General features: G+C 40.8%; 1 protein-coding gene across 1 annotated transcript in view; it reads right to left on the reverse strand.

Annotated features, from left to right (window-relative positions):
* Positions 1 to 1099: 1099 nt before the first annotated feature.
* Positions 1100 to 12853, reverse strand: part of LOC128688050 (methanethiol oxidase) — a 183983-nt gene continuing 172229 nt past the window's right edge. Inside the window, exons 9-11 of the mRNA XM_070083799.1 lie at positions 10726 to 10871; positions 7645 to 7767; positions 1100 to 1658 (exon numbers count right to left, since the gene is read on the reverse strand). Coding sequence (XP_069939900.1) covers positions 1550 to 1658; positions 7645 to 7767; positions 10726 to 10871 — 378 coding nt within the window. The 3' untranslated portion in view covers positions 1100 to 1549. The remainder of the gene's footprint in view (positions 1659 to 7644; positions 7768 to 10725; positions 10872 to 12853) is intronic.

Below are 12853 nucleotides of genomic sequence, written 5' to 3' on the forward strand. Positions count from 1 at the left end.
GGGATGTTAGTGCTATTGGTCTGTAGTTCTTTGCTGTTGCTTTACTGCCCCCTTTGTGGAGTGGGGCTATGTCTGTTGTTTTTAGTAACTGAGGGACGACCCCCGTGTCCATGCTCCCTCTCCATAGGATGGAAAAGGCTCGTGATAGGGGCTTCTTGCAGTTCTTGATGAACACAGAGTTCCACGAGTCTGGCCCTGGGGCAGAGTGCATGGGCATGTCATTTATCGCCTGTTCGAAGTCATTTGGCGTCAGGATAACATCGGATAGGCTTGTGTTAGTCAAATTTTGTGGCTCTCTCATAAAAAATTCATTTTGGTCTTCGACTCTCAGTCTGGTTAGCGGCTTGCTAAAAACTGAGTCATATTGGGACTTGAGTAGCTCACTCATTTCCTTGCTGTCATCTGTGTAGGACCCATCTTGTTTAAGTAGGGGCCCAATACTGGACGTTGTTCTCGATTTTGATTTGGCATAGGAGAAGAAATACTTTGGGTTTCTTTCGATTTCATTTATGGCTTTTAGTTCTTCCCGCGATTCCTGACTCCTAAAGGATTCTTTTAGCTTAAGTTCGATGCTTGCTATTTCTCTGACCAGTGTCTCCCTGCGCATTTCAGATATATTGACCTCTTTTAGCCGCTCTGTTATTCTTTTCCGTCGCCTGTAAAGGGAGCGCCTGTCTCTTTCTATTTTACATCTACTCCTCCTTTTTCTTAGAGGAATAAGCCTTGTGCATACATCGAGTGCCACCGAGTTAATCTGTTCTAGGCATAAGTTTGGGTCTGTGTTGCTTAGTATATCTTCCCAGCTTATATCGGTTAGGACTTGGTTTACTTGGTCCCACTTTATGTTTTTGTTATTGAAGTTGAATTTGGTGAATGCTCCCTCATGACTAGTCTCATTTTGTCGGTCTGGGGCTCCATGCATACATGTCTGAACCTCAATTATGTTGTGATCTGAGTATATTGTTTTTGATATGGTGACATTTCTTATCAGATCATCATTGTTAGTGAAGATGAGGTCTAGTGTATTCTCCAGTCTTGTAGGCTCTATTATTTGCTGGTTTAAATTGAATTTTGTGCAGAGATTTAAAAGCTCGTGTGAGTGTGAGTTTTCATCAGAGCTGCCTCCTGGTGTTATTTCTGCAACAATATTATTTGCTATATTCCTCCATTTTAGGTGCCTTAAGTTGAAATCCCCCAGGAGCAAGATGTTGGGTGCAGGAGCTGGAAGATTTTCCAGACAGTGGTCAATTTTTAACAGCTGTTCCTGGAATTGCTGGGATGTTGCATCCGGAGGCTTGTAGACTACCACAATGACTAAGGTTAACATTATTAAAGTACAATGATCTGTTACATGTACAGTGTAGTTACTATAGTGGACCTGTATAGTTACTATACTGGACCTGTATAGTTACTATACTGGACCTGTATAAGTATATAGACGACCTGTATATTTACTATACTGGACCTGTATAGGTATATAGAGGACCTGTATAGTTACTATAGAGGACCTGTGTGTAGCAGGAGAGACTAGTTATATCACACTAGTCATTCATATCTTGGCGGGTGGGGTGACTTCGTTTTTGGCTTGGTTATTGTGATGACACTCAGTGTAGCCCACTGGTAGCCATATATCTGATGAGCAGTCACCACCTGGGTACCTGCGTACGAGTTTTAATACCAATGAACAAACATTCTCTAGTTAACCGTTAATAAATTAAATTGCAGAAAATATATGTTTGCTAACACTTTTCATTGATATACATTCCAGTATTAAAGTTATTGCTATTTTTGTAACTGTAATGAACACTGATGAAATTTTGCAGGTTATAAGTTCATAAATATTTTAGGAAGCACAGCATTTTAAATATTAATATAGCTACATAGTTGAAAATGACAAAAAAAAAAAAAGTGATGGCAGGCAAAATATTTGGGGTAAGAGCCAGCAAGTAGTCAGTGTTTCCGAAATCGCAAATAAAACTTCTAAGGAAATCTAAAAAACTGTTTTATGCCTATAGGTTTAATGTTACACAAGGTTTAATGTATTTTGGTCACTCTGGAACCAGTGAAAGGTATCCCTGTATTCCATAAGCCCAGCCTCCTCTACTTCATTACTGTTAAATTAGACATGTGCAACTCTTGGGTATCTTTATTGAGGAAACATTTCGCCACACAGTGGCTTCATCAGTCCATACAAAGGAGAAAATTGAAGAACAGGAGGAGAATGAGGTAATCAGTCCCTCAACCTTGAGTCGATGTGTTCAGTCCATCAATCTTGAATAGAATACGGCATATGAGCGGAGAAGCAGCTTATAAACCGTAGGCAGGAGAGGTGCAGCAGTCGTAGGTGGTGTCACATTTGTCCAATGTGGAAGTAGGTCGTGCCCAAGGGTTAGGCAAGCGAAGAATTCCCAAGTATTAAAAACCGTAGGCACCTCTCCTGCCTACGGTTTATAAGCTGCTTCTCCGCTCATATGCCGTATTCTATTCAAGATTGATGGACTGACCACATCGACTCAAGGTTGAGGGACTGATTACCTCATTCTCTTCCTGTTCTTCAAGTTTCTCCTTTGTATGGACTGATGAAGCCACTGTGTGGCGAAACGTTTCCTCAATAAAGATACCCAAGAGTTGCATATGTGTCTAATTTATCAACGTGTCGGTTCTCTGAACCATTCATCTATACTTCATTACTGTAGACAGTATGCCTACCCCATACCTGTTCTCATAATTACCACTAGGGAAGATGTCTCCATAGGCCAGTACTGCCATCTGGTGGTCACAGGCCTACCTTCAGTCCACTGCGTGACATGCTGCATTCCCCTCACTCACCCTGCAGTCAGCCTACAGACAAGAAGTCCCTCCTCTCTTTCTCTCTCCCACCAGGCTGGTGCCTGGTACGGCACCTAGAACACGCTGTTTGTACCAGAGCCCCCTCTCCCCAAAAAAACTTCAGGACACCTCCGAAGAACATTATTCACCGACACCAAAATAACCTTCGATATATCTGGTGCCAGTGGTGTTTGCAGCAGTTGTGTTTTGCCCAGAGGAAAGAAAGAAGACGAAGCTGATGTCACTGCCTACTACATCACCCCCTGAGGAGCAGCATCTGTCTACCAACAAATTATCCTGATGTGGTCTGCAATCCTTATGATCCAGACACAGGTACAGCCAAGATTCAAACCCAAATATGCTTAATTTCTTCGGGAAATCTTAGCGGCATCAGCTGGATCCCACAGCATCCCATGGATGGTTTCCAAGTCATGTATTCAGCATCACTTGTATGTCACTGCTCGCTGTTTCAGCTCAGCACGGCTATTTCAGCATGAAAGAGGTGAGTTTTGTGGTGCTTTTGCGTCCATAGCACCAAAGCCCCCCTGCATTCCATCAATACGACTACACTTTGCAAATATACAGGGTCTAAAGCCATCAACAAACAACGAAATACCCCCATACATACCATCAATACGACAACAATAATCTTTGCAAACATACAGAGTCTAAAGCAATTAACAAATAACAAAGTACTTTTCATCAGTGGACTGTTCACAAAGTCAAATGCAATGTTAGTGGCTTTCACAGAGACCCTCGTAAAGGATCACTTTGACAACGAAATATGGATCCCAGGTTATACATGCGATAGAATAAACAGGCAACAAGGGGAGGGGGGTTGGCCTCTATGTCACAGAGTCGCTTATTTCCTCAGAATGACTGAACACGTCAAATGATGTAATTGAAGTTATAGCAGTAAAGACTGAAAACCAAAACCTTGCCATTGTGGTTGAATACAAGCCTCCTTATGCAACTTCCCAGCAATTCCAGGAACAGCTTTTGAAAACTGACCACTGTCTGAAAAATCTCCCAACTCCTGCTCCAAACATCTTGCTGCTGGGTGATTTCAACTTAAGACACCCATAATGGAGAAATGTAGCAAATATTGTTCTAGCAGAGATAACCCCAGAAAGCAGCTCAGATGAAAATTCACACACATATGAGGTATTAAATCTCTGCAACAAATTCACCTTAAAGCCAGCAAATAGTGGAGCCAACCAGGCTGGAAAATACATTTAACCTCATCTTTACTAATAATGATGATCTGATAAGAAATATAACAGTACCAAAGACAATACACTCAGATCATAACATAAAAGAAATACAGACATGTATGCGCAGGGTTCCTGACCAGTATAAGGCGATCAGTCATGAGGGTGCCTTCACCAAATTCAACTTCAGTGACAAAAACATACAGTGGGATCAAGTCACCCATGTTCTAAATGAAATAAGCTGGGAAGATATCCCAAACAACAAAGATCCGAACCTTTGCCTAGAAAGAATCAACTCTGTGGCACTTGAGGTATGCTCAAAACACATTCCTTTAAGAAAAAAGGAAAGATGTAAGCTAGAAGAGAAAGACGCTCACTATACAGGCGAAGGCGAAAAATCGCAGAGCTGCTGAAAGGGACCAGTATATTTGAAATATGAAAGGAGGCACTGGTCAGAGAAATAGCAAATATCGAACTTAAACAAGAAATACAGGAAGAACTTAAAGCCATAAATGAAATTGAAAGAAACCCAAAATGCTTCTTTGCTTATGCCAAATCTAGGGCAAAAACAACATCCAGTATCGGACCCCTGCTTAAACGAGATGGGACTTACACAGATGATAGCAAAGAAATGAGTGAGATGCTGAAGTCCCAGTACGACTCAGCGTTCAGTGAGCCGTTAATAAGACTAACGGTCGACAATCTAAATGAATTTTTATGACCGAGAATCAAAATTTGGTTAATTCAAAAATTTCTTATATTATCCCAACACCACAAGACTTTGAAAAAGCAATAAATAACATGGCCATGCACTCTGCCCCATCCCCAGAGTCGTGGAACTCCATGTTCATCAAGAACTGCAAGAAGCCCCCTTTCATGTGCCTTAAGGATTCTATTGAGAGGAAGCATGGACACAGAAGTCATCCCACAGTCACTAAAAACAACAGACATAGCCCCACTCCACAAAAGTGGCAGTAAAGTAATTGCAAAGAATTACAGACGGACAGCACAAACGTCCCACATCATAAAAATCTTTGAAAGGGTTCTAAGAAGCAAGATCGTCACTCACTTAGATACCCATCAGTTACACAACTTTGGACAGCATGGGTTTAGAACAGGTCGCTCCTGCGTATCCCTACTACTGGACCACTATGACATGGTCAGGAATGCTCTGGAGGACAAACAAAATGCAAATGTAGTATACAAAGACTTTGCGAAAGCCTTCAGCAAGTGCGATCATGGTGTAATAGCACACAAAATACCCGATAAAGGAATAACAGGAAAAGTTGGTAAATGGATCTATAACTTCAAACAAATAGAGTAATAGCAAACAAAGTAAAATGAGAGGCGGCTGCAGTGAAAAGCTCTGTTCCCATCCTGTTCCTCATCCTTATACCTGACATAAACAGAGATGTGAGCCACAGTACTGTGTCCTCCTTTGCAGATGACACCCGAATCTGCATGACAGTGTCATCCATTGAAGACACTGTAAGTCTCCAAGTGGACATCACCCAAATGTTTAAATGAGCCGCAGAAAACAATGTGAAGTTCAATGAAGATAAATTTCAATTACTCTGATATGGAAAACTCGAGGAAATTAAAACTGTATCGGAGTATAAAACAAATTCCAACCACACAACAGAGCGAAAAACTAATGTGAAGGACCTGGGAGTGATAATGTCGGAGAATCTCACTCTCAAAAATCACAACAATGTATCTACCACATCTGTTAGGGAAATGATAAGGTGGATAATGAGAACCTTCGAAACTAGGGATGCCAAGCCCGTGATGATTATCTTCAAATTGCTTGTTGTCTCTAGGCTGAAATATTGCTATACACTAACGGCCCCTTTCAAAGCAGGCGAAACTGCAGACCTGGAGAATATATATGAGCTGATGGGTGTCAGATGTTTTGACAGGGGGCGCAATTTCAGTGCTTGCTATAGGCGTTATTTTCCGTAGATACGCCTCTGGACACAACTCAGGAGTTTCTTCCACTCATCCATAACTCATCCTTATAATCTTTCTAAATTTAAATTTCTCCAACTTGAATCCACAGTCCTGTCTTGGCTAGATATTTTCAACATGTTATCTATATCCCCCTTTACTTATTCCTGTTTTCCATTTGTACACTTCAATCATATCTCTCAGTTTCTACGTCTTTGCAGAGAAATTAAGTTCAGTACTTTCAGTCCATCTACGTAGGAAAGGTTTCTGATACATGAGATCAACTTCATTCTTTTCATTACATTTTCCTTCTCATTTATGTTATTCTGTAATATGAAGACCAGAACTAAGCAACATTACCTAGCTGATGCCCTTACGAAAGATATATAATGCTGAAATATAATCTTATATTTCTTGATATGAAGCTTTATTGCAAACATTTATACACTGTTGGTTTTAAATTTCTGTTAACCACAATTCTTATTTTTTCCTCTTTATTTAGTTTATAAGTGACTGGAGACAGTATCTGGTCGACTTCCAACTTTTTGTAGATGAATGGTTCAGAGAACCGACATGCTGATAAATTAGACACATGTGCAACTCTTGGGTATCTTTATTGAGGAAACGTTTCGCCACACAGTGGCTTCATCAGTCCATACGTAGGAGAAACTTGAAGAACAGGAGGAGAATGAGGTAATCAGTCCCTCAACCTTGAGTCGATGTGTTCAGTCCATCAATCTAATTTTCCAACTTTTTGTGCGAATTTGCTTTTCTAAAACTGACGCTTTACATTTACTTTTGGGTTGTTTAAGTTTTAATTTGCCAGTTTTATTAAACAAAGCATTTTTTTGGTACAATAACTGGTGAAGGCTTCTTCTGATCAACTTCAAACCTTAAACACCGGTGTATCTTTCTTACAGAAAGGTACAGATCAATTTTGGGAAATGTGTATACCATTTTCCTTTTTTTTATTAAGGATATTGGGAAAATTGAAATACTGGTTTTACTGGTTTTATGTGATTTGTTAGCAGCTCATTAAATTGTCTTCCAACTTTCAACGACGATCACTAAAGAATGCAAATGCTTGTGTATATTTGGATATTGGTTTCTGTGTGTTGGCAAAAGTTTGGAAGGTTTAAACTGCTTTCTGACCGTGCAGTGCTAATTTGCTATTTTTATTGAAAACATTGAAATATTATTTTCCACGGGACAACATGTGACTGCCTCTTCCAATTTTCTCCAAATCTTCACCACTAATATTTAACTGCATTAGAAAGTTGTCACACTCTGTACTATTTCTTTTGCATGCAGTGATACAGTAGGATCTAGTGATACAGTAGGATCTAGGTAGTATATGTAATACGTATAGGGATACCTATCTCAGAGTGTGCAGTGTCCATAACACATCTAGTTTCTTGACTCGTGAACTCATAATAACATGACTGCAAATAAATAACTGAACAGGTTGGCAGTGAAGCCATGGCAAGCCAGTCTTACAGCTCACTGTCTCTCAGTTTTAGCGCTCACTTGCCATGGGTTTCAACCTCACCTGTTTTGTGATTTATTTCGTTTAGTTTCTTGTACAATACAACCATATATTGCTATGCTAATCTTACTACAAAAAAGTCAAATACAAATAAATCTCTAGACACTGTACCTGATCTCATGAGCTAGTGCCGGCCCATCAGGTTCTTTTCCAAAGTCCACCAGGAAGTTGTGGTTGAGAGTGAGGCCGCCCGTTTCTGTGTTAACATCAATCTGCAGCATGACAGATCCATTTCTGTTGGGCAATACAAGTAAATAGTGAAGTAAAATACGAATGAGTAATACTAATAATTTTAATAATCTTTATTTGTACAAGTACATGTACAAGGTATACAGTCCTAGCTGACATCACTGACATACTACTATATAGAAAGCCGCTTGTTATGATGAGCATTTCGGGCAAATTAGGTTTTGTCCCAGAATGCGACCCACACCAGTTGACTAACACCCAGGTAGGTATTTTACTGATGGGTGAACACTGGACGGCAGGTGTCTTAATTAAGGAAACACGTCCTAATGTTTCCAACCGTACCAAGGATCGACCCCCGGACCTCATTGTGTGAGCCGGGTGTACTAGCAGCCGAGCCACGGGACAGAATACTGTGTTGTATTTTTGTTAAATATGAAAGAGAAACCTCAATTTAGCAGGTAAAGGGCGGGACGGGACGGGAGGGGAGGGTGGGAGGGTGGGTGGGTGAGTGGGTGAGTGGGTGAGTGGGTGGGTGGTGGGTGGGGGGGTTGCATGGGTGGGTTGGTTTAGGGTGGGAGTGAGTCCAGTAATACCAACTGTTCATTAAATACAAATGGAGTGTTTTTAAAGATCATAATTATACCGGACAATTCTGGAAAAACAATTTGTCTGTTATATGCAAATTCAATTTACCAAGAAACTATCAATAATGATCAATTCTGGAAACAAACTTTGCTCAGACAACGGATTTTGTCTACTAAATCCGTATTAAATTTCTTTCGATTAAGCTGAGATTTCACTGTATATAACAAACAACACAGCGGTGTTAAGCACAACAATAAGCATTCATAATTTATGGAAATAAATGGTATAAAATACCGACACAATGGAAATATAAACACATATGCAGTATAATGTGATACTTTATTGACTACGTTTCGCCCACACAGAGGGCAATTTCAAGTCACAAACAGAACTACCTGGGGTGGAAGGAACGCGAGTATTTATAGTCAGGTTCAGAGTGCTGAGGTCAGGTGGAGAATGCTGCATCTGATGATGTACCGAGTGGGGTTATAGTCTAAAATCTTGGGTAGCTTGGAAAGGAGATTGGACAAGTTTGTGAGCAGACCTTCTACAGTGTTCTTATGTGGGATAGCGATGAAGAAGCTTCTGGGCAAGTGGTTCAGCTATGTTATAGAAGCCACTATTCTGGTTGAAGTTGTCGGATATAGAAATAAGTGATGACTCCAGGATTCTTCGGAATTGAGTGTTGTCTTCTGTGGCGATAAGTCTTGAGTTTCTGTAGTTTATCAAGTGGTTGTGTGAATTACGCATTTCAGAACACCAATACGCAAGCAGGTCTGACGACACAAGGAATGCCTGCGTACAACACCGTAATTCACACAACCACTTGATAAACTACAGAAACTCAAGACTTATCGCCACAGAAGACAACACTCAATTCCGAAGAATCCTGGAGTCATCACTTATTTCTATATCCGACAACTTCAACCAGAATAGTGGCTTCTATAACATAGCTGAACCACTTGAAAGAAGCTTCTTCATCACTATCCCACATAAGAACACTGTAGAAGGTCTGCTCACAAACTTGTCCAATCTCCTTTCCAAGCTACCCAAGATTTTAGACTATAACCCCACTCGGTACATCATCAGATGCAGCATTCTCCACCTGACCTCAGCACTCTGAACCTGACTATAAATACTCGCGTTCCTTCCACCCCAGGTAGTTCTGTTTGTGACTTGAAAAAGCCCACTGTGTGGGCGAAACGTAGTCAATAAAGGATCACATTATACTGCATATGTGTTTATATTTCCATTCATAATTTATGTTTTTTTATATAAAATTTATATTTTCATCTGAAAAAGAAGCTGAAGAACTCTTACTAATTGTGGAAATTTATTTGGTCCCTAAAGTTCCACAGGACAGATCCAGCATGGCCGTACGGGACGGCTGAGCTGGGCGGCCTTTAAAACCCTCCCAAACAGCATTCTCTCTCGTTGGCATGGATTGTTGGTAAGGTTATTTAATTTATAGATTTACTCTTCAGGGAAGGAGCAGGTAGGTTTACTGTTAGTATATTAATATTAGGTTTACTAAGGCAACTGTAGATAATAATAATGTAGACCTAAGACCTTAACACAGGTAGTAATAGGCCAATAATGTAGGCAAACACTAGGATAAGTTAGCTAGGGAGAACTGGCAGCCCTAGTTTGAATGAAGAGACGAGGGTAGGGAAGAGAGACCAGCTCGTTCTTCTTAAGACAGACACCACCTGGACAACACGTGCTGTGATCAGCAGACGGCGCCCCCACGTGTCTTCACATCTGAGACCTGGGGAAATCTGGTAGAGGCACCTCGATGTACCATAGATGACCTCCTCCGTCAGGCCCATACAGTAAGACAAGACCTCCACCTTTATCTCGTAGATTTCTGGCCAGTGTCTTGGGAGATTGTGAGTGAGTGAGTTTACTGTGGGCCCGGTTGCAACAGGCGGTGCATGCCCAGTAAGTACCAGTGTCTCAGAGCAGTCTGGAAGCTAGTGTCTGAGTCTGCATAGTTATACTAGGGGATACATACCCTCTTGGATATAGGAATTTCTGAGGTGCAGGCAGGACACTAATTATGATTGAATATTGCAGGAATTAAGGCTCCTGGTTGCATGTGGTTTCTGAGGGGAAGTCCAAAGGGGTTAAGGCTAAGCTTAGAGAAGTGAAGATCAGGATATATGCTGCAACACCAAGTAAGTTAGTCCTTTATACGTGCATGCAGGCGAGGTTTTCTTGTAACAACAATCATTTGTGAAAATCTGTCTTATAAGCCACTTGTGAGGCTGAGGTACCGACCTCAGAGCTCGGTGTCAACAGAGTTTGCTAGGGTAGGCGACTCACTTGGAGGCAGTCCATACAAATTTTCACACTAATTTAACATTAGGCATTAATTATTAAGCAAAATAAACAAAAAAAAAACAAAATATAACTTACTTAGCTACCATAGGATAGAACTGCTTGTCCCAAGGAGAAAACAGTGAATCCGTTACATAGAGACGTTTGCCATCCAGTGATAACTGTATCATCTGAGGACTTCCTTCAAGCATCTTGCCTTTAACATACACAGGATCTGGCTGCTCCTGACAAGCAAGTGGAAAACTGTTATGTACTGTTGATATAGACAATACAACGAATGAATAATAAAAAAACTACTTTAGATAATTAACTATTTATTTCAAGTTTAAAAGTTAAAATGCCTTAAATAGATTGACACTACAAGGAGTATACGTGAAGGGTGCTCCAAGGGTCAACGCCCCCGTGGCCAGGTCCCTGACCAGGTCTCTAGGTAGATCAGGGCCTAATCAACCAGGCTGTTACTGCCGGTCATACAAAATCCAACGTATGAACCACAGCCCGGTTGGTCAGATACTGACTTTAGATGCCTGTCCAACACTCTTAAAGATATCTAGGGGTCTATTAATAGTCCCCCTTTATGTATGCTGGGAGGCAGTTGAATTGTCTTGGGACCCCCGACACGTATTGTGTTATCTCATGGTTTCTTTACTTTTCATTTCGGTATGTTGCACCTTGTGGAACAGAGCTTTTCACTGTAGCCACTGTAGACTTTACTCTGTGGCTTGTGAATGGTCCAAGACGGACCGAAACGTCGTCATACGCTTTTCTCTCTTCTATGTACGGGTTATGTATTTATTTATTTATTTTATCACACGTTTGTGCTATTACACCATGATCGCACTTGTCGAAGACTTTCGTTAAGTCTGTGTAAACTACATCTGCATTTTGTTTGTCCTCCAGTGCATCCAAGACCATGTCATAGTGGTCCAGTATGAGAGGCAGGAGTGACCTGCTCTAAACTCATGCTACCCAGTGTTGTGCAACTGTTGGGTATCCAAGTGGATGGCGACTTCGTTTCTTTGAACCCTTTCAAAGATTCTTATTATGTGGGACATTAGTACTGATGGTCTGTAATTCTTTGCAAATGGTTTACTTTCATCTTCGGGGAGTGCGGATATATCCAGTATTTTTAAGGCACGTGAAATGGGTTTCTTGTAGTTCATGTTGAACACGGAGTTCAACCAGTCTGACCTGGAGCACAGTGCATGATCATATCATTAACAGCTTTTTCAAATGTCTCGGCTATAAAAAAATAATTTGGTTTGTCGACCCTTAGTCTGATCAGCGGCTCACTAAACGCTGAGTAATGCTGAGGCTTCAGTAACTCACCCATTTCTTTGCTGAGGATATGGTTTTTGCCCTACATATTTATTTTCATAAGAAAATAAATATTTTGGATTTCTTTCAATTTCGTTTATTGATTTAATGAAATATGGATCCCAGGTTACAACCTATACAGATGTGAGAAAGTGAACAGGCAAAAGGGGGGGGGGGGGGGTTGGCCTGTACATTGCAGAGTCACTTGTTTGCACAGAACTGCTTAATGCCTCAAATGACGTAGTGGAAGTTTTAGCAGTAAAGGTCGAGAACCAAAACCTAGTCATTGTGGTAGTCTACAAGCCTCCGGATGCAACATCCCAGCAATTCAAGGAACAGCTGTTAAAAATTGACCACTGTCTGGAAAATCTTCCAGCTCCTGCACCCAACATCTTGCTCCTGGGGGATTTCAACTTAAGGCACCTAAAATGGAGGAATATAGCAAATAATATTGTTGCAGTAATAACACCAGGAGGCAGCTCTGATGAAAACTCACACTCACACGAGCTTTTAAATCTCTGCACAAAATTCAATTTAAACCAGCAAATAATAGAGCCTACTAGACTGGAGAATACACTAGACCTCATATTCACTAACAATGATGATCTGATAAGAAATGTCACCATATCAAAAACAATATACTCAGATCACAACATAATTGAGGTTCAGACATGTATGCGAGGAGCCCCAGACCGACAAAATGAGACTAGTCACGAGGGAGCATTCACCAAATTCAACTTCAATAACAAAAACATAAAGTGGGACCAAGTAAACCAAGTCCTAACCGATATAAGCTGGGAAGATATACTAAGCAACACAGACCCAAACTTATGCCTAGAACAGATTAACTCGGTGGCACTCGATGTATGCACAAGGCTTATTCCTCTAA

The sequence above is a fragment of the Cherax quadricarinatus genome, chromosome 10 (genome assembly GCF_038502225.1).
Source record: "Cherax quadricarinatus isolate ZL_2023a chromosome 10, ASM3850222v1, whole genome shotgun sequence".
Lineage (NCBI taxonomy): Eukaryota > Metazoa > Arthropoda > Malacostraca > Decapoda > Parastacidae > Cherax > Cherax quadricarinatus.